The sequence below is a fragment of the Puma concolor genome, chromosome C1, assembly GCF_028749965.1.
Source record: "Puma concolor isolate L17-30 chromosome C1, mPumCon1.1.hap2, whole genome shotgun sequence".
Taxonomy (NCBI): Eukaryota; Metazoa; Chordata; class Mammalia; order Carnivora; family Felidae; genus Puma; species Puma concolor.
Genome location: NC_141674.1, coordinates 13,138,116 through 13,159,435, shown reverse-complemented (window position 1 = coordinate 13,159,435; position 21,320 = coordinate 13,138,116). Strand labels below are relative to the sequence as shown.

Sequence of the window (21,320 nt, the reverse complement as noted above, 5' to 3'; positions counted from 1 at the left end):
TCCCTCCTCTGTTGCCCAGTGTGGGGAAGGGGAGGCAAAATCTACGATGAGGACACATGATGGCAGGTTTTACTTTTGTACGGCTGGAACTTCTTCTCTTGCCTCGTGGCTCTGGGCCCATTCCCCGGTGTCAGCCAGAGAGATTTAGGGGCACAGGGAGGGGAGAGATGGGCCCGGGCTTTGGAGTGGCGATCGAGCTCTGCCGGCCAAGCCCTCTGAGCTCAGAGAGGCTGCCCGGGACACCCACATGCGGCTCCCCCTGCCCGGACCACCTTTCCATCCCCCTCACCGTCTCAGTCTGGCGAATCGTCGCTCACCTGGATTACTGCACCAGCCTCCGACCTGGGGCCCTCACCTGCCCCGGGCGCCCCAGCCTCCCCCAATCCTCATTCACTGACCTCAGAGCAGACGGCATTCAAATAGGGCGGCGGGGATGTCCCTTTGCCCCTGGGGTTAAGTTCAAGCATCTTAAATAGATACAAACTGACCCAGGCCCCACTGACCCCTCCAGCTGCATTCTGCTTCTTCGCCTCTCCCTGGCTGGCTCCACCCCAGACGGCCCGCTTTTTTCCAGGAGTGCCACGCTTCTGCACCTCAGGCTTTTGGCTAAGTTCTCCTCATTCTTCATACCTTAGCTTATGCTTCCCTCCTCCAGGAAGCCAGCCTGACCACTCGAGTCTGGGCTGGGGTGAGGGGAGGGGTCCATGCTATGTCCCTGTCATTTGACAAAAGATTCTGGTCCATGCCTTTTCCATCTCCCAACAGGGTGTCAGCTCCTTGGGAGCAGAAAGAACCTGTCTGCCTTGTTTGGGATCCTATTCTTAGCATCTGGCACCTCGTGGGCACCCAGAAATATTTGTGAAGTAAGTGAGTGACTTGGGGGTGTTGAATAGTGAATGATTTTTGTCCGGAGGACCTTGCACGGGACAACGTACCATGTGGCATCGTCGGACCTTGTCTTACCAACACCCCTGTCCCAGGGACCATGGCAGGCAAAAGTGAGCATCCTAAATGAATTCTCAAGGCCCCACGGGGGAGGCTGTCTGTCTGCTTCGGTAGCATTTGCTCAGCCCCCTTACCCTCTGACCTTCTAGAAAGCCACAACAGCAAGCCGCCCTGTTCTAATGGAAATTCCCAGCACCGCTTTTCTCTAAAGGCAATCTATAAATCACGCTGCAGAACGGTACCCGCCCCGCAGAAGTCAGCCTCTGACCGTCTGCCAAACCCTCCCCCACGTCCACGTCCTGCAAAGTTTGGAGATGTACAGAAGGGTTTATCCCAGAGCCTGAGATGAGCTGCAGCGTCGCCTTCAAAGTCAAGTTAGCCGGCATCGGCGGGACCCCCGTGCGCGCAAGGCCCCGCGTGGGGAGCACGGAAGGGACTGAGCGAGGGAGGAAACGCCAGCTCAGCTTGCGGAACCCCGTAACCCCAGGGAGCTGGCTGCCTCCCCTTCGGGCGGTGTCATGTGGGCATCTCTCTCCAGGGCTGGGGAGCGAGCCTCCCTGCGGTGCGGGCACTTCTATTCTTTGGCTTTTCCATCTGAGTGTTTACTTCTCCCGGCTCCTGACTCTTATCTGCCTGGGCGGGCAGCGTGTGGGGAGGTCCCAGCACTTGAAGTACTTACTAAAGAGGAGTGTGGACGCCGAAGCCGAGACGCCAGGGGCCGATCCCACTTCTGTCACTTACCAGCTGCGTGGTCTCGAGCACGTGTTTGCTCCTGAGCCTCAGTCCCCGTTCTAGAAAGCCAGGCAAGGGCGGTGCCTACCCCCAGGGCTGCTAGGAGGACTGAATGAGCCAATATGTGTGAGGCGCGGAGCGTCTGGCCTAGAGTCAGTGGCCTGGAGGAAATATTAGCTTCTCTTTCTCTTTCTATTGGCCACACGCTTCAGCAAACACTTGCCGGAAACATGTCATTTTTTTGCCCCGTAACACCCCACAGGGGGGCTATTCTTTCCCTCATTTTCCAGGAGGGGCCGGTGACCTGCCACCAGCCACGCAGGCTGGCTCCCGGCTGACAGGTCGTGGGCCGGAGCCCGGGAGCAGCCGCGTGAACTCCCTCCCTCCTTCCCGTCATCTCCCGGGACCCACCTCCACCAGGCGGTCTGGAAGCTCGCTCTCAAAGGTGATGCCCTCTTTCGCTGCCACCGCACTCAGGATGACAAAGACAGGCAGTGGGTGGGGCTGCGGCTGTGGGGGCCGGGCGGGGTTTCGATGAGGAGAAAGAGGCACAGGCTGGAGCGCCAATCTCACGTCTCCGGAAGCCTGACAGAGCTGGCTCCAGAGTCAGAAGGACTTGGGGTCGAGTCCCAGCCCTGCAACTTTGGGGAACTCACATCACACATTTGAACCTCAGTTTCCCTCTCTGTACAATGGAGCTGCTCACAGCTCCTGCTTCTGGTGGCACACAGACAGCTCTTAGCTTAGGGCCCGGCATGACGTGAATAGCCAAGGAGTTTCTTGAGGGGGGACTCAAGGAGGGGGGACTCAAGGGGGGGGGGCTCCTCCTTGAGTCCCAAGGAGTTTCCAAAGCCAGCCTCGGCAGCTGATGGATTTGCTAGAATCTTCTGAGAGCCCGGGGTGGGGGTTGGGGACTGAGCCCAAGGGCTGCCTGGGACGCCAGGAAGCTCTCAAGCTTGTGGCTTGTGTGGGCAGGACAGCTCTTCGGTGCCACGTGGGAGACAGGCTGTCACAAACCCACACAGAGGTTTGGTGTGAATTAATGAACATGTCCAGAGCATGGGCTCGCTGATTAGAGCACACGCTGAGTCGGCCCTTTTGCATTCTCAGTGGGGCAATGGGTGGGGCCAAGTCCACGGCGTCCACAGCACGATGTCCGGGGTGAGGGTGGGGGGATCAGACTGCAGAGGGTGAGTCTGAGGGCAGGACCAGGGCTCTGCATGGATGAAGGGGTTGTCCGGTGGAGGTGAGGGGAGATTTCGAGGTACGTGCTCCTGGGGATGTGAGATGCGGGGAAGCGGGAAGGGGGCCATCTGTGCAAGATGAGATGGGGTAATTAGCTTAGAAACAAGAGCGAGGAGACAGCAGGCGGGAAGTGTGAGGCCTGGGGCCACAAGAGGCCAGCCGGGCTGGCAGTACAGCCCGCTGGGGACCGAGATGCCAACAGTCTCTTAGAGACATCAATTCAGGAGCAGGGGGCAGCGGGGGAGGGGGGATGGTACAGAGCATGGTCCGCAGGCGCAGGGGGAAAGCCTGGGAACGAGGCACGCTGCTGCTCCAACTCACGCCCCTCCTGGCTGGGAGTAAACACTAGAACTGAGACCCTGTAGTTTTTTATTCCAGGCCAGTCCCAGATCCAACGGTAAAAAGAGGGACAGCAGGCTGGCCCGTTCAAGGCCAGGTGTTAGTGTAAGGGCATCTGTCTTCACTTCATCTGCGAGAAATGACCAGTGCGTTTCACAGGTCTGGCTGCCCCTTGGGGGTCAAGGTTAATTACTCCTGCCCCCACAAAACGGGAGAGTCATCAGTCAGGAGGCAGCCTGGCCTGAGGGTTAATGGGGTTTGAATCCCGATCACGACCGAAGGGGCTTTGGGACCTGGAGGGATTTCTTCCCTTCCTCGGGTCTCTGTTCTCAACATGTCAGTAGAGAATATACCCTGACCCTCTCATCCTGCCAAACAGTGACAAGAGTCATGGAGTCATCGAGGGGACGGAGACTAGTTCGGTGCCCGGCACACAGTAGGCACTTAACACGTGCCTGTTCACTGATGAATGCAATATGTCTGAAAAATACGCGGAAGGAAGAAATAAAAATGTCAGGTGGGGAGACTGAACGCCCAGACAATACAAGGAAAGCCACCACATGCTTATTAAAGAGAATAAATGAATTCATCTAATTTGTAGAATACAAGATAAAGCCCGCAGAAAAATCAATTGCACTGCATTCTTACATCCCAGAAACCCACAGAAAATCCGATGAAAAAGATTCTATTTATAATAATAAAAAATAAATACTAAGAGTTCTTTTAATTGGGGACACAAGATATTTGTGTAAAGAAATTATAAAAACCCAATAGAGACTCACTATTAGGAAAACCATCAACATAATTCATTACATTCGTAAATTAAAGGGGAAAAAACCATATGATTACTTCAATAGATCCTTAAGAAGCATTTAATTAATTTTTCTTTATAAAAACTCTAGGTAAAATTGGAATAGAAGTGAACTTCCTTTATATGACAGTAATAGTATTTATCAGAAACCAGCAGCAAATATCATTGGCACTGTGAAAATAAATGCAGTCCTATGAAAAACATCAATAAGACAAGGAAACATTTTTACAAGCATTCTGGAGGTTTTAGACACTAGAATAAGGCAAGAAATTATAGTAAGTTTTATAAGTAATGCCAGGCACTGTCCTAATTTACTAGGTAAAGTGCCAACGTTGGGGCACAGAGAGATTTAGTCACTTGCCCAAGGTCACACCATTTCAAAGTGGCAGCGTTAGGGTCTGAACCCAAGTGATCGGGTCCCAGATATATGCTTTAAAAAAAAATTTTTTTTTTAACGTTTATTGATTTTTTTTTGAGAGAGAGAGACACACACACAGAGAGCAAGCGGGGGGGAGGCAGAGAGAGGGAGACACAGAATCCGAAATGGGCTCCAGGCTCTGAGCTGTCAGCCTAGAGACCGACGCGGGGCTCGAACCCACGAACTGTCAGATCATGACCTGAGCCAAAGTTGGACGCTTAACTGACTGAGCCACCCAGGTGCCCCCCAAATTTTTTAATGTGTATTCGTCTTATTGAGAGAGAGAGAGAGAGAGAGAGAGAGAGACTGAGTCCCAAGCAGGTTTCCCTCTGTCAGCACAGAGTCCAACACGGGGCTTGAGCCCACAAACTGGGAGATCATGACCATGATCAACAGTCTTATGCTTAACTGACTGAGCCACCCGGGCGCCCCAGACATGTGCTGTTATACATCACGAGACACTGTCTCTTGGGTGTTAGAAAAGTTGCTGTTATTTGCAGATCATATAATTGCAGAGCTTAAAAAAAAAATCCCGAAGATTGAAATTTTTTTCAAAAGCCTGACAAGTCAGTAAGACGTCTGCATAAAAGGCAAATATGTCCACATCACAGTTTCCTGAATTCCACCAGGGGAAGAACGTCTAGAGCAGCGCCCAGCACCCTGCCTGGGACATGGTGGGTTCCCAAGAACTATTTGCTGAAAGCTGAATCAACAGAGAGTCTGCCGTCATCTGGAATGACCAAACTGGGTCAGCGACGCAGCTGGATTTCTCAGAGGGATCCGCTGAACGACTTCCCTCCAGCCTCCAGCTGGTCCCCCTCCAACACGTGCTCTTAGATGCAGAGGAGGCCTCCTCTGGGGTCCCCGCAACAACCCCCTCAAGCCAGTGAGGCCATCCCTGTCCTGTCTCAGCCCGACAGCCGGGCGGGAACATGGCACTGTTGTCCCTGCTGGAAAGCAAGAGGGAGGGAAAGCCTAAGTCAGTGCTCTTAATCCAGCGGGCCAGGCCCCCTCCCTTTTCCCCACCGATGCCCAGGGCGTTCTTGGACCCTTGGCAGTGCATGGAGCGCTGTCCTTGAATCTGCCCCATAGCCTGCGTCCACGGAAAGGCAGAGGGCCATCGTAGGAACATAGGAAAGCTATGCCCATATCAAGCTAACATAGGAAAAGCACTTCCCGCATGCCATATAGGCAACTGTGCGACTCATCACCCAAACCAGGATACTTTTGAGACTGGAAGAGGGATGCTCTTAACCATCGCCCTCAGATAGCAAGCACAGCCTGGACTGTTCCAGGCAAACTGGGGTGCACGGCAACTCTCACTGCTCTTCGACGAGGTTGGAGCCCATTCTGCAAGTGCGGATGTGGAGAGGTGACAGTGGGAGAGGCGGAGCCTGGAACTGACCTCCGATCTCTCTGCCTCCAGCATCCCTCAGGCTCAGCGGCCTCTCCACCTCTGGTCCACATACTCTTTGGGGGCACAGGCTGTTCTTCTTTGACACACCAGCAGACACAAGGTCTTGAACATCAGGAGATCGAGTCGGGTCAGCTTGGACTTCCGGGGGTGTTTACGGAACACTAATAAGGCTGGGGTGGTGGAAGCCTGCAGGGGGGAGGAGGTCAGGGAGGGGCGGGGCCAAAGCAGGGCCCAGGGAGTTTCATTCTAAAGCTAAGGAATGACTCAAGCTGGTTCTGTCTCTAAAAGGGCACTCTGGCCACTGTGCGGACACTGGACGGGGCAGGGCGGGGGGTGGGGGAGAAGGGGGCGAAGATTAGAAGCAGGGAGTACAGTTAGGGGCTGCCGATTCTTGGTGGGGATGGAGGCTTGGGGAGAGAGGGGCAGCCAGGATATAAGAAGAAACACGTGCATTCAGGGCAGTTTTTTGAATGGAAAAATGGGAGGGCTGTAGGATGGGGGTGGGGGGGAGGAAAAGGAAGGGAGGAGACAGGAGAGACCTCCCTGAGGTTTTTGGCCTCAGTAACCAGATGTCATCTATTGAGATGGGGAGGAATAGGGGGGAATAGATTTGGAGGAGAAATCCAGAATTTTCCTTCGGCCTTGTCAGGTCTGAGATGCTCATCCGATATTTGTAAGGCGGTGTCGAGAGGCTTTTTTGCTTAAAATTCTTCGAGTGTTCCTTGCGGCTATCATCCAAGCTCCATTACATGGGACCCCAGATGTGGAACGTTCTTCTTGAGTCCCTGACTGCCACCAGCCTCCTCCCCCTGCTCCAGCCCTCCATCCTTCACCAGTGCCTGATGGGATTCCAGTGGGCCGCCCTCTGGGCCTTGCACCTGTCCTTCCTCAGCTCGCCATTCCCTCTGTCCCCTCCTCCTTCCAGAACGGCTCCAGACCAGGGTGGGGGCCCCTCGCCTGTGCCTCTGTGACATCCTGTCTCTCCCAGCACAGGGTGAGCCAGGGACCTCACCCCTGTGGGGCGCCCGCGTCCCGCACAAAGGGATATTCATCGAGTAAACAGGGTCAAAGGGAGATGTTTCAACCACTTAAGGAAATAAGCAGCTTTCTAACACCCTCAATTATTTTGGAAGCACCTGCTCACATATAATTAATGTGCCGATTCAAGTGATTATTATCGCCATTAAAGCGGGTCCCCCAAGCACCACTACTCAACACTTGTTTAGACACATCTGAATCCCTCCACTGCCTGCAAAATAATCACAATCGTCAAACTCAGATTTCATCTCCTGAACTCGAGTCTCCAATTCAGACTTCCTGCTCCTCTGGGCTGCCCATCTAACCTCACTAGCAGGGTTCCCGAGGGCTCTGCGACACGGTTCGAAGAAGACCCCTCTTCCTCTGGACGGAGCCACCAAACACTTCCCTACAGTCGCTAAAGGGACCCGGGGCAGCCGCGCTGAGTGAGCAAAGAGCCCGGGGTGGGGGCAGGTCCTGTCCCCTCCACCTGTCTGCCCCGTGCGTTGGTCTCCAGGTGGGGGAAGTGTGCTGCGGCCTCAGCCCTGCGGGTGGAAGCTGTTTTCCCTGGGGTCCTCCTCTTAGGTTGACGGCCACTGCACGGCTCTGCAGACGGGCCCCGGGCTGTGTCACCATGAGAACAGCCCCAGGCAGCCTGACCCGGACAGCGCCCACCCAGCCCACCCTCTCTGAGTGGCGGGGGTTCCAAGCTTCACCAAAGGGGATCCACATGGCCCCCGTCAGTCCCGTGGACCAGCCCTGGCGAAGTCAAGCTGGTATACGAACCCGCTCCACCTTACCGTCTGGGAGGCCGGGGGCCAGTTACTTAACGTCCCTGAGCCTCAGTGTCCTCAGCGCTAAAGTGGACAACAGTATCTGCATCTAGTGGTTTCTATGGGCATTCAGTGAGGTGACTCTGAACGGCCCTCACACGCCTTGCCCTGTGCCACAAGGATGGCGTCAATGGTGATTAAGGGGGAGAGACAGGCTCCCCAGGCCACAGGGGTTCAGCCCTTCCGAGGGTCCAGCCCTCGGGTCACCTGTCACTCTGGGGAAGTCCCTCCCACCCAGCAGTATGGCATTTCTGCCTTCTGTGGAGCCTTCCAGAAGGCATTGCTCTTGGAGTCAGATGGCCGGGTTCGGAGCGTGACTGGCCATTCTTCGGTCGCACAACGGCTACGCAGCCTAGCGTCAGGACCCCAGCTCTGAAATGAGAATGATGGTGTTCGGGCTGCAGGGTCCGTCCTGCCCTCCCCCAAGGCTCCCTGAGTCTCTGAATGCCCGAAGATGCTTCGTTCACAGGAGCACAGGAAGGTGAGCCTGCAGAGGACGCAGGGGCCACAGCTTACGGTGACAGCAGGGATACTGGTTTCCATCCTGAGAACAACAGGGATGCTTCCTTGATGTGTTTCAAGCAGGGGAACACGGACACAGGCGTGTCTTCAAAGGCCTTTGGCTGCAGAGTGGCCTTCTGGATCTGATCTTACCAATTTCCTTCAGGTTCTTGCCTCTTCTTGGCTCCTAGGGGTCTGCCGTTTCGTCCCCTTTGAAGGTTCACTTAAGGGTGGGGCACCCACACCAGTGTGATTCTCAGAACACCCACAATCCACGGCTCTCCTGGGGAATCTAGAACTTTCTGGAAAGCTGGCGTCCCACACTTGATGCGGATGCTCCACCCCTACCTCGTCATGATGTCACTGCTGGGCAGCTGGACTTGACACAGCATAGAATATTCCAGAGCTGGAGTGAACGGCATCACCCTGCTCTGTGCTCACTTGGGCCACAGGAAGCCCAGAAATCCTTTGTATTGCATTTCTGACCGGTGACCATTCTAACATTTGCTTAGACGCTTCCAGGCCTGGGGGACACTCCAGTCCCCAAGACACCCCATCCAAAATTGATAAGCTCTTAATTGTGAGAAAATCTGTTAGCTCATCCACTAAGAGTTTATCTTTCGTCCCTCAGAGCCACATAAACTGTTCGTTCATTCATTCATTCATTCACTCACTCACTCATTTATTCATTGTCTAGGTTATGTGCTCAGACACAAAGACAAAGGACACTGGATCCTTACCAACAAGGGGTCCCATTCTGGGAGAAAGACATTCCACTATTATAATTAATCACCCCATTGAGAACTCTCAGCTAGCAGATGCCAGTCCTTTTGGGGGGCAGTTACCACAATGTCCAAGCATTTATTTGATGACCTTTCATGTACTAGCCATTGCTCTGCTTAGCTGCAAGCGTCATACAGACAAGGCTATGTTGTTCTTACTCGGCGCTCTATTCCCAGTGCTTGGCATAAGGTGTCCAAGAAATATCTGCCCCATCGACGAACACGAGTCCAGCGCGTTAAGTCACGAGGGAGGCTTCTCGGCATGTAGAGAGCATCACGAGACTCTAACTCAGCCGGGTCACGGTGGCTGAATGGGGAAGCAGCTGGAAGGGGAAAACGGACTGGGGGGAGGGAGGTTGCTGGGAATGACCTTGTAGCTGACCTTCAAAGGCAAGTGGAGTTTGCCAGATGGCGCAGGCAGAGGGCAATGCAGCACGTGCATGGGCACAGCGGTGGGAGAGAGCATCCGCACATTCCAGAAACTGCAAATGGGCCTTAAGATGGGAGCGATGGGAACTCGGTAGGAAGCAATGCTGTAGAAATCAGCTAACACAGCTTGAATCACGAAGGACCTAGTAGGCTGGGCCAGTGACCTTGAACGTGATCCTTAAGGTGATGGGACGCTCTCGTAAAGGGCGGGGTCAGAGGTGGGAGTGCAGTCACGTATGATCGTATGATCAGTGATGGGTTGTGCATTCTAGAAAAGTGCCGGGCTGTGCCTGTCTGCAACAGAGAGACTGTCTGATTGCCCACGGGTGTCTCTGAGTCCCCTGGTAAGAGGGCACAGTGGCCCTTCGCACGAGCCTGACACATCCAACTAGGAGATGGGCCGAGGAGGAGAAGGAAGGACTTGAAGGGGAGGAGGACCCCGGGCTGGTGTTCTCGGAAACATCCCTCATTTCAGTCACATTACTTTCTTTCAACGGCGGGCGGGAGCACAAGTTTACCTTTAATCCTTCTGTGACAAGTTAAGTCAGCCCCTTGTCACTTAAACCCAGCAGGGCTAAGTCACGCCAAGCCTGCCGGAAATCACACTCTGGGCCCAATATAGCACCCAGCGTCCACAGGCTCACAGGCCCGACAGCAGGTCGGGGCCTCTCCACCTCTGAGGAAGAGTGTCCCAGCCTCACCTTGAGAGCACCCCGAGCAAGAAATGCCAGCCTCTTCCCCCAGCCTAGAGTCCCCTGGGGGAAGGAGAGAGGCTGGTTGCAAGGCGGGGAAGGGGTAACACATTCTCTCCACATCTCACTTCGACCCTTTTATTTTACTGATGAAGATCCTGAGGCTCAGAGAGGGAAACTGGTTTTCTCAAGGTCACACAGCAGGATGTTGGGTCCCGGAATCCCCCTCTTTTCTGTGCACTTGGTAAGCAGGGGCAAACTCCCCAGACCGAGCTAAGTCATCAAAATGTTCACCTTGGACCTGCCAGTCTACTGTATCTTTCATGTCCATCCAATGCGAGAGTTTATTCGTGGGGGGGGGGGGGGAGGGGTCCAAGTGTGGCCCAGTAGAATGTCTTGTCATTTGGGGGTCCCTCTCGACACTGTGGGAGCCAAACGCCCTTATCAGTCTTGTATGAAAGTCTCCAGGCAGAGAACTTGGTCTCGTTGCCAGTATCAGAAACCTGGTCTTAATCCCCCAAAGAGGATGGATTTCTCTGGTCAAAACACCTTCCCTTGTGCCAGGGAGAACAGCGATCTATTGCCAAAGCCAGCCTTTCCTTTCTTGCATCCTCACCTCCTTCTCCCACCCGAAGGCATCTGTGCACACGTCCAGGCTGACTGTCCTGTGGCGTCTGGGCTCAGCCCACCCGCCCGACGCCCTTCCCATGTAAGCTTGACTACGGACAGCTCCCTCTTCCCGCCAGGTCCCCGGAAAGCTCGCGGATCACGGGCTCTTTGACGCACCCTTGGAGCCCCTTGGTCTCCTAGATCCACCCTGAGTGGCGGCCCTGATGACCCAAGGGTGGAGATAATGACGCCCTGCTCATTTACACTCACGACCACCTAGACACCTGCTACTGTGGTCACAGGGCGATGGCACAGACCCCTTTGAGAATATTCAACCCCTTTCCTTCCCCCCCCCCCACCCAAAACGCACATCACATTTTAGGCATACTTTCTGGGGTTTCAAGTAGAAGCCCCAGAAGCTCATCTACCTCCTCCGTAGGGATCCAAAGATCCCACATAAGGACGCTGGCCCGGAGTCGGCCAGCACCACAGCGCCTACTGGAGAAGCAGATAAATAAAACTCAGCAACAGACGCAAAGGCCGGATGAATAACTAAAATACCAAGTGAAGCCTCTCTAATGGAAGTGCGTACAAAATGCTATGGAACTTCGCAGGAGGATCTCTTAATTCTATCCTGGTAGGCGAGGTCAGAGGCCTCACAGAGGAAAGAATGAGTAAGGCTTGGCCAGGCGGAAAGAGAGGATTTAGTAAGCTAAGTGCAGCCCTATTTCCCTGCTCCGTGGGTGAAGGAAACTGGCTTGTCTGCAAGACATCTCCTTTGTTTCACACAAATCCCTGTGAGATGCTGGGGGGGGGGGGGGGGGAAGGCGAGCAAGCCTATTGGCCAGAGGAGGAAACAGATCTTTACAACTTAATGAAGCTGGACCCGAAGCTCTCCCCTCAGGGGAAGCGGGTCCACCTCACCCTCTCTCTCTCTCCAGCCCTGAGTATCGCGCCCAGCACGGAGCAGAGCCTCGGGGAGGCTTTGTGAACGGCTTTCACCCCAACTGAGTTAATCAGTTGGTAGAGCCGGGATCTCTCCCCCCAAACGCCAAACGCACCTCCGAGTTCCTCCAGGATCCCCCAAACATTCTGGGAGGAGAGCAAGTCTGGATTGCAAGGCTCGGCAAGTTTGGAATAGATAATGTAGCTACCATTATGAAAGACATACAGACGGAGAGGGACCAGATAGAAGCAATTGTCTTTATGTTACTGCAAAGGTTTGTCCAGAAGGTCAAGGTCAAATCCCCGAATGGTTGAAACCTCGAGGCGTGCCACGGCTAGCCTCAGTGCTTCCTTCAGCCCACTCCCGGCAGGCTTCTGCCCCACTAACTCCAAGGAGACTGCTCTTTTCCAGGCTCCCAGTGGGCTCCACGTTGCAAATCCATGGTCATTTCTCTGTTCTTGTCCTAAGTCATCTTGCTGCAGCATGGGACACAGCTGGCTCTTCTCCCTTGGGATCTGGGACATCCACTCGCCTGGCTTTCTTCGCATCTTGCCGGCTGCTCCTTCTAGCCTCTTCCCTAGTCTCCTTTTCTCTAAATTTTGAGCTCCCCAGGACCCAGCACTGTGTGCTCTTCTCTTGCCCATCCCCCATCCCCTTCTGCCTGTCATCTCACCCAGGCCCACCGTTCGTATCTGACGCCACCCCCCCAAGTATAAATCTCCAGTCCTGACCTCAGTCCAGAACCCCAGACTTGTGGCCCCAGCGGCTGCTTGAACAACTCCAGCCCCACGTTAGGGGCACTTGTAACTTAACACAAGTGACAGAGAATCCCTTCCAGCCTTCTCCTCCCCTCCCGTCCTTCCGGCCTCAGGAAATAGCACCACTCCCCCCGCCCCAGCTGCTGGAGCCTGAAAGCCGGGAGTCACCCCAAATGCTCCGTGCCTCCCTCCCGTCAACACGTTAGCAAGCCCACTAGATTCCACCTGCAGTTGATGGAAGAACTCCACTCCTTCCCACCGTCTCCACTGCTGTCACCTCTGTAGCAACCTCCGCGTGGCCCCTCTGATTCCAGTCTTGCTCCCCTACAACCCATCCTCCGCCCAGAAGTGACCTTTCAATAAAGTGAATCAGGTCCCGTTACTTTCCTGCTCCAAACCCTCCAAAGCTGCCCTTGGAATTAACTCCAGACCCAGCGCCCTGGGGCACATGGCCTGGCGTCAGTGGTCCTGCCCGTCTATCTGTCACACCTTATCTCTTAACTCCCCACAACCGGCTGCATTCCAGCCCCTCGGTGGACTCGCTTTCTGTCCCTTGAACACGCGAAGCTTGTCACCAACGCATGTTCTCTTCTCTCTGCCTGGAATGTTCCACCTCCATCCCTTAGCAAGGCGGGTTCCTTGTTGCCTTGGAGGTCTCAGCTTAAATGAACCTTTTCCTGACCACCCAATCCCATTCTACCCCGCCAGATTATTTTCATTATATGCACTGCCCTTATCATTACCTGCCGTTTTTCCTGTTCGTTTATCTTTTTACCTCTCCCTGCCTCTAAGCTAAACCACAGGCGTTCGGGATCTTGCTGCCCTGTTCCCTGATGCACGCCCAGTGTCTAAGACCATCCTGCTTAGTAACTACACACATGCTGAATTAGTGTCGAATGACTGAACGGGGCAGCTAGCTCCTATCAGAGTTTACCATGCACCAGGACAGGGTCCCTGGCTGGGCCAAGGGCATTACAAGATGCTAGAGTGGGCAACCCCTGCCCCTTTTAGAGCCAAGCCATCATTGAAGACCTGGGATTAGGGGCCGCAATAACTGCAATTCACACTCTTACCTCTAGGGGGAGCTTACGGTTTCTCCATCACTCCACCCCCAGAAGCCTGAGCTTTGGGGGAAAAGGGTCTGGGATAGATTCAACCTGTTCCTGAGGGTGGAATAAAAGGATTGCAATGGGACTAGACTTGGAAATGTGTTCTGACTTCCTCTTTATGGGTGATTAGAGTTGTTCTATAATCAGCTGTCCTTTGGCAGGCCCTCCTTCCACTTATGCAACAGGGGTGACGAGATAGGGCATGGGGCATTCTTCATCAGAGACAGCCTGTCCCTCTGGAAGGCCAGAGGCGAGGGAGGGGGGCCTAAACAAGGCAGTTCGGACCAGCTTGGCTCCGGCTCTGTGAAGAACGTGTCTTGCTTTCCTTACTCCCTTCCTCGTCCAGATTCAGGAGCTGTAAGATCAGCTTGTGGGTCCAGGGCGGGGACAAGGAAGAGCCAGGTTGGCTCCAGGCCAGAGGGGCCCGAGGGGTGGTCCAGCCCACTCCTCCAGGACTTAGGTCCTCCTCTACCCATCACCAAGAGTGCACCTGCCTTCTCGCCCTTGCTGGTATCATTGGACTGTTACGTCCCCTTACGATCGTCACTTTCTCGTTTGGTTTCGGACAACAAAACGTCGTCAAGGACTTACACTAGGAGAGAGCCAATGCCAGTAATACCCTTTTGAAATAACTCTTTGCTTCAGGGAGAGAAGAGCTAAGATCCATTGAAAGGGCTTAGCTATGTGATGACAATTTCCAAGAACTGAAATCCAGCGAGTTTGTCAGCATAACTGCACAGAAACAAAGAGTGTACCGTTTTACATTGTCTCTGCCTGTCTGCCTGGGGACTGTAGGTGGTGGGATGGAATTCGAGGAATCCGACGACCCTTGGTGATCTTCTGAAAAGACCTGCCACCCTCACTTTATGACTTTCCTTCCTCGATCCCTTATGCTTGTTTGGCTGCAGACACCATCTCATTGGAGCCTACAACGTAGGGGCTTGCATGCCCAATTCCACATGAGGTTTCTAGAATGCAGAAAGGTTAGGTCACTGCCCAGACACAGACCCTGAACTCATATGCGCGTATCCTGACGCCTCAGCCCTCTATCTTCCTACCTTACCCTTCCCAGTCTCATGGTCCAGAGCAGCCACACCCCTACCCCGGAGGCATCGAGCAAGGCCCCGGGGTGGGAGCTCGCCCCAGCCAGGTAGCATCATGGAGGAGGCATTCATACCACAAAGCAAACACCCAGGCACACGCTCCCCACAAGGTGACAGAAGTGAGATACGGGGTTCCTGAAAGCGGTGCGTTATCGCTATTGACCAATCTCCTTCTCTATCTTGCTCCGTGGCTCTCTTTTCTGTGGCCTTGTAACCTGGGCCCAGCGCAGCTCTTGGGAACAGATTGTGACAGAAAGGGACAAAACAAAGGAGAGATGATAAAAACTTGTGAAAGGCTAAGCTCCCATGATTCTCTGTGGCTGTTTAATGGATTTCTATGATATAAACAGACCTTTGGCTTTGCCTGCTGGGCAGCTGACCTCCAACTAAATGAGTTTAGACAGTATTCCTTAATAAGAAATGTTCCTTTTTTTCCCACATCCACAAAGCCCCCTGAGCACACAATGACTCACACTCCCCTGCCAACAGATACCGTCGGCCGCACACATACGCCCACCTGAAACAGAAGTGGGCCACGTGGCACGGTCTACCAAAACGTGCACACGCCTTTGTATTCACAGCTCTATCACTTGTGCACGTAACAAACATTTACGGATACAGTGGGGGGATAAGGCGTGGCCTTTGCACTTGAGATGCTCGCAGTCCGGTGCTTTGGCAGATGGGTGCTTTGGCACAGAGAGGTAAGAGCTGGGGTGTAGACCCGAAAAGAGGAATCATGGAGGAGGGAGTGTCTAGAACTTTCTGCAGAAGTCAGGGAAGGTGACATGAGCGGAGACGTGGTCTCCATGGACGGCCTTCAGATTCCTCGTCTGAAGAACAGGCACAACAATAGACCCGACCTCACAATGCCAGCGTGAAAATGAAATGTGGTCACGTATGCAGTGCCTGGCACGTAGTGAAGACTCAATAAATATTATTGGCTAATAAGCCACTCAGATTAGAATTAGCAGCATTACTAAATGAGTCCCCAGTTATAGATGTAAATGGATAGAAATGGTTAAGTAGAGGAAATCATCAATCATTTTTTTTCTGGAACCAAGTCCTGACTTTAGTACTAGGGTAGTTTGCTTTTTAGATGACAGCCCCCTACTGTCCAACTATGAAATCGCACCCCTGCTCTATTAGCCACTGAATATTTCTAGGGAAAAAAAAGCATGAGCTGCAGAGACGGAGCCTGGGAAACTCAGATCTGGGAGAGGAAGCCATGAAAAAGTGGGGAAAGCATGAGGGGATGGGGAGAAGGGCTGTGAGGCATCCTAAAGTTGGACAGGGCTTTTATAGACAGCTAGGAAACCCAGTCAGGTGCCTGATGACTTTTGTGACACCTTCTCTTTGTTTTCAAAGAGGTCTTTTGAGAATGATGGTCCCTCTTCCCATCCCTCCAACCCTCCAACCATCCCTCCACAATCTAATGATGGCAGGTTACAGAACAAATAAAATTCATTTTTCTGAAATTCACTTTAGCGCAAGTTTGCCTGGAAAACTGGCCCCGTGAGCAGTGGCTTTTCCCTTGCCGGGAAAGCACAGTATATTCCAGAAGCCTCAGAAAAAACTGCAAATAGCCATAGTGGATATCCAATAGAACTTCCTGTGATGATGGGAATGTTCCATACCTGCTCTGTCCAGCATGGTAGCCACCAACTGCATGTGGCTAGTGAGCTCTTGAAATAGGGCTAGTCTGAATGAGGAAATGAATTTTTAATTTGATTTGATTTGATTTGAATTGAATTGAATTCAGATTGAATAGCCACATGTGACTAGCCATGGCTGCCATATTGAATAGCCTGGGGATCTGATCACATATATTTTTTTGAATCTGTTCTGTAGTTTCAGCATTTCCCCCCGGCTATGAACTGGGAAGATTATGGGGCATAGTGTCCAGGCTGCAGGCCCTGGCCCCCTCCTCCTATCCCCTGTCCCCACCCCATGCCTAAGACATCCACATGGCAAGATCTTCCCCAATGTCCAGCCAGAGATCTTGTGAACCCCAAGGGAGTGATCCCTTTTGCTTCGGGCAACGTCATCAGCTCTGCCAATCTACCCAAAGAATCCAACCCATTCATTCCATTTCCGAAAGCTCAGGATGATTCCATTGCTAAGATAATGTCTTTAGGACCAGAGGGGAGGCTGCTGGGCTTCACAGGTCTTGGGCCATTTTGTGCCCACTGGGCTGAGCGGGCAGTGGTGGCCTCATCACAATGCCCTGCTTTTCCCTTCTAAAGAGATTGGAGACACGGCCCTGGCTGGGCCTGTGTAATCTATTCATTTCCTTCCAAGCCGGGCTCTGTAAGCTCATTCACAGAGGATGGGCAAAGGAAGCTGGGGAAGCAAACAGACGTACAGAAAACAAACAACGCTGGGCAGCTCCCTGCTTGGCGGGGGTTGGGGGGCAGGAGCTGCCGGGAAATGGAGGTGGGAGAATAGAGATGTAGGGACTTGTCTGGAGGGGGGTGGATTCTGACTGGAGAAGGAGAGCGGGGCTCCCATTGCTGTTTCTTTCACGTCCTCCAGAAGCCCCACCCCGCATAAGGAGCCTTGGCTTCTGCAGCCCCCATCTTGGTAAGCTCTTATCTCTCTCCATTCAGCTGGCTCCCTGGGAAAAGAGGCGATCGGTGAGGGAAGGCCAGAGTGGCAACAGGCAGAGAGAACTGGAAGCATGGAGCCAGTTCCCTGGAGCTGTCCCCACCCACCCCACCCCACCCCCTTGCCCTGCCACCGGCCTCTGCCCCCATCCTCACCATCACAGACAGGGCATGCGGGGCTCCCCTGGTCCCCAGGAGAGTTCCAAGTCAGCTGAGCCTGCTACCTCAATCCAGCTACAGAATCACAAGGGCCCAAACAGTTGGCTCCAGTGGGCAATTTGCATGTGATTTGCATACATCTGCATACACCCTCCCCACTCCAGAGGCACCGAGTCAAAGGATGTGAAATGAAGGAAAATAAATTCATTAGTGCAGCCTACCATAGCCCAGCACACAGGACCCGCCACCGTAAGAGATGTAACTGATTCTTAAGGCAATCAACGTGATCGCAGTCTGGGGGGCGGGGGAGAGGGGGTGGGGAGAGATGGGGGCGGTGGCGACGGGGGAGTCCCAGCACGGTGGGGGGGGGGGGGTGTGCAGAGACGGGAAGGGAAAGCCCGCGTCTCCCTCATCTTCAGAGAACATAGCGCAGAGCCACGTGGAAGCCTGCGCCCGGTTTCCTACACCTGGCCCTGGCCTTCGTGCTGTCCGCACGTCGTCGGCAGCCACCTCTGCAGGTAGACTTTCACCACCGACGCAGAAAAATTCCATTTCAAACAAGAGTGAGGATGGTTGCTTTGAGGGCTGGGGAGGCAATGAGGTGTCGTCCACTGGTATTTCCCTGTCTGCAAGCTCCCTCCCCCCCTCACCTCCGCTAAGCGGTCCCATTGGGTCTCCGCGTTTCTCTCTGCCAGCCGGGCGGGTCTTTCACGTCCCCTCATTCCGATCCCATCTACGGATGGTTGGGGGAGAGACAGTCCCATCGTTAGCAGTGAGCTGCAGTTAATTTAGCACAGTCCTTCTGCCAGGTGCTAATGAGATGCTGGCTGTGTGTGTCAGCCAAGCAGCTCCCATATCATGTAAATACGCCTCTTAGTGATTCAGTTCATGGCACTATTTAACATATGCCTTGACTTTCTCTAGGCCTGTTGATCTATCCGGGATGGAAATCTTATCTAAAGCTGGGGCCCCCAGGGGTGTCGAGAGCATCAGGTTCACACCTGTGGGGCCCAGGCTGCCTGGAGAGCTTGGGGGGGGGGGGCGGCTAGGGGCAATTTTAAGTGGGAGGGGCTACAACCCGACCTTGGAGAACAATGATCTTGGTTAAAAGGAACCCAAGGCAGAGTCAACAAGACAGCAGCGACCAGCAAGTGAGGAGTCAAAGACCAAGACTGCAAGAAGGAAGAGCAAGGACAGGAGGGTCCCACCAAAGGCTGGCGCAAGAGCAAGAAGGAGATTGAGGAGCGGAGTTCTGGGTCAGGGCATTGAATGGTGAGTGTGCCCCAGCGGGATCCTCGAACACAGGGTTTCCAAGCACCGCACCGTGTAAAGGGGTGTAAAGGGGCAAAGGAACCAGTTCTAGATGCGTGATTATCAAACTGCCCGTGCCACCTGCCCCCCCCCCCCCACCCCCATCAGCTCTGTCCAGCCGCCACTCCATCAGCTCTAAGGGCAATGCTGCAGACAGAGGTTAAAGAAGTGTGGCTTTAGATCGGGAGTTGGTGGACCACGGCCGGTGGACCCAATCAGCCTACAGCCTGTTTCTGTACAGCCCATGAACCGAGAATGTTTTTTTTCTTTTTCTTTTTACCTCTCTTAATGGGTGACAAAAATAAAAAAGTATTTTGTGACATATAAAAATTACACGAAATTCAAGTCTGAGTGTCCATGCATAAAGATTTCTTGGAACCCCGCCATGCCCTTCCATCGCCACGTTGTCTGTGGCTGTTTTCACACTAGCACAGCAGAGCCGAGTAGCTGTGACAGAGACCATACGGTCCCCAGAGAGGAAAATATTTACTATCTGGACCTCACCGAAAAGTGTTGCCAAAGCCTGTTTTAGATCACGGAAGGGGAGTTCTCTGCCTAACCTGCTCCCAAGATGGCGGTACTTTGCTCTGTGCAATCCTGAGTGTGGCATTGCAGGAACATCAATTCCCAGTGGACCTTCTCCGGAGCCCGGCCAGCCCTGACTCCCCGGTGGCCAACGGACACCGGGCTGGAATGCCCCGTCCAGACACGAGAAGGTTCCTATCGGTGGCTGGAAAGGCCAACACTTGTGCCCAACACCCAGAGCGGGTCCTTCTGTTGCCAGCAGCTGGGCCCTGGACCAGTGGGCTTCTCTGTGTCTCTAACGGCACCCCTTCTCAGACCCAGATCAGGTGCCAGTCACCAGGATAGTCCCATACGTAATTGAATTAGAAGGCAGACCATCTCTGTAATTCGTTTTAAGAGGGCAGGATGCCATGCTGCTGTTCTTGTTCCTCCACCAAGAGGATTACCCAAAGCCCCCAGCCTGAAATCCCAACCTCCGACGTTTCTTGGTTGTTACACAGCAGTGTTCTTACTAACTCATACTTGGTACTGCTGGGGTCTCCTGAGCAAAGGGGCAAATTAGGGACACAAAGGAGACCAGAACGAGATAGTTCCTGAGGACAGAAGAGAAGGCTGAACAAAGTGGTCTTGCAGGAGGGTTCGGGCAGAGGATGGGAGCCTGGCAGAGGGCACAGGACGACACGGTGCTGCGTTAGGACTGAGGACATGGCCAAGCCTGCAAGGGTCTCCAGAGGGGCTCTGGGGACTCTACCTTCAGTCCTGGCGGTGGTATAGTGGGGACAACTGTGATCACTTACCCGGTACCACACGATCTCACGCATGCGACCATCTGTCTTGAAGTTACACTTCAAGGTCACGGCATCACCAGCCACCACGGGTGGGAGAGGTTCAATGTTGACAGTCAGGTAGCCTACAGGAAAAAGAAGAAAGGGGAGGTGAGGGCATGGGAGGATTGGAAGGGCTGGGCTGACCGGGGAGGGGGGGAGGGAGCTGACCCGTCTGCAGGGGTGCTGTTCACACTGGAGCCTGTGTGATCAGTACCCGCCCGGCCTGAATGGAGGTCATTGCTCTCTTCTTCTTTGTCATTGATGTCTCCGTCCTGAGAGCTTGTGGATCTCTCTAGTCCTGAAACACTTCTTGGGATCAATTTTCCCTTGAAAGTAGGACCTGCCGGCAGCTGGAGGTAATGCCTCAATGGACTTCTACAAGATGCCCGGAGAAAAGGTCCTGTGGTCAACCACTATACCTCTTTCCCCCCTTTTGCAGGGTCTTGATATGCATTAGCCAGTTAAGCCTCATGGGAAACAAGCCCGCCGAGAAGCATCTAACCCAGCATTTCCAAACCTATTTGACTACGTGTCTCTTAGCCATCCCTGAAGTCCTCAGCCCCCTGTGCAGTCAGGGTTCCATGGAACCCACATTGGGACATGGTGCCCGAGGTGCCCAGATCTCTCCATTCCCAGCCTTCTAACCAAATCACTCCTGATGAAAGGGGAAGAGCTCCCTGAGGAACTTCTGTTTGCTTCCTGAACCCCCAAACCTCCCCCACCCCCCGCCAAATCTCCCATCTCACACACTTTGCCATCCAAGGGGAGAGTTAGTACCCCCTGGAGGCCATGGTGGGGAGGGGTGGTTATGAGCTGACCACCCTGGGAAGGAGTCCAATCCTCTGCAAGCACCAGGTGATGCGTCTCGCCCACCAGCTGCCCCTGGAGCCCCAGAAGCTAGGACTCTTAACCTGGTAGCCACACCCTGGGGAACACTCCTGTCTCCACACCAAAGTCCGGCTCGGGGAGGCCTCTGACCCTCTCCGCTGCCTCCCAGAGCCCCATCCCCAAGGGCCAAGCCCCATTCCAGCTCACCAGGGGGCCTCATTCTCAGGCCGATCGCCCTGGCCCCTCTGATTGGCTTCCCGCCGGCTGATATCCGGCCATTGATCTAATGCATCAATCCAGTCCAATTGTCTTAATGAGAAAACTAGCCAGGATGGGTTCAGGGATTTCAATTGTGCAGGCAACCTGAGCGGATTGAGCCCA

General features: G+C 53.9%; 1 protein-coding gene across 1 annotated transcript in view; it reads right to left on the bottom strand.

The window, feature by feature from the left end:
- The window catches only part of IGSF21 (immunoglobin superfamily member 21), a 232,003-nt gene that overhangs the window by 110,250 nt on the left and 100,433 nt on the right, over positions 1–21,320 (bottom strand). Inside the window, exon 2 of the mRNA XM_086715833.1 lies at positions 20,082–20,194. Within this exon, the coding sequence (XP_086571959.1) occupies positions 20,082–20,194 (113 nt within the window). The remainder of the gene's footprint in view (positions 1–20,081; positions 20,195–21,320) is intronic.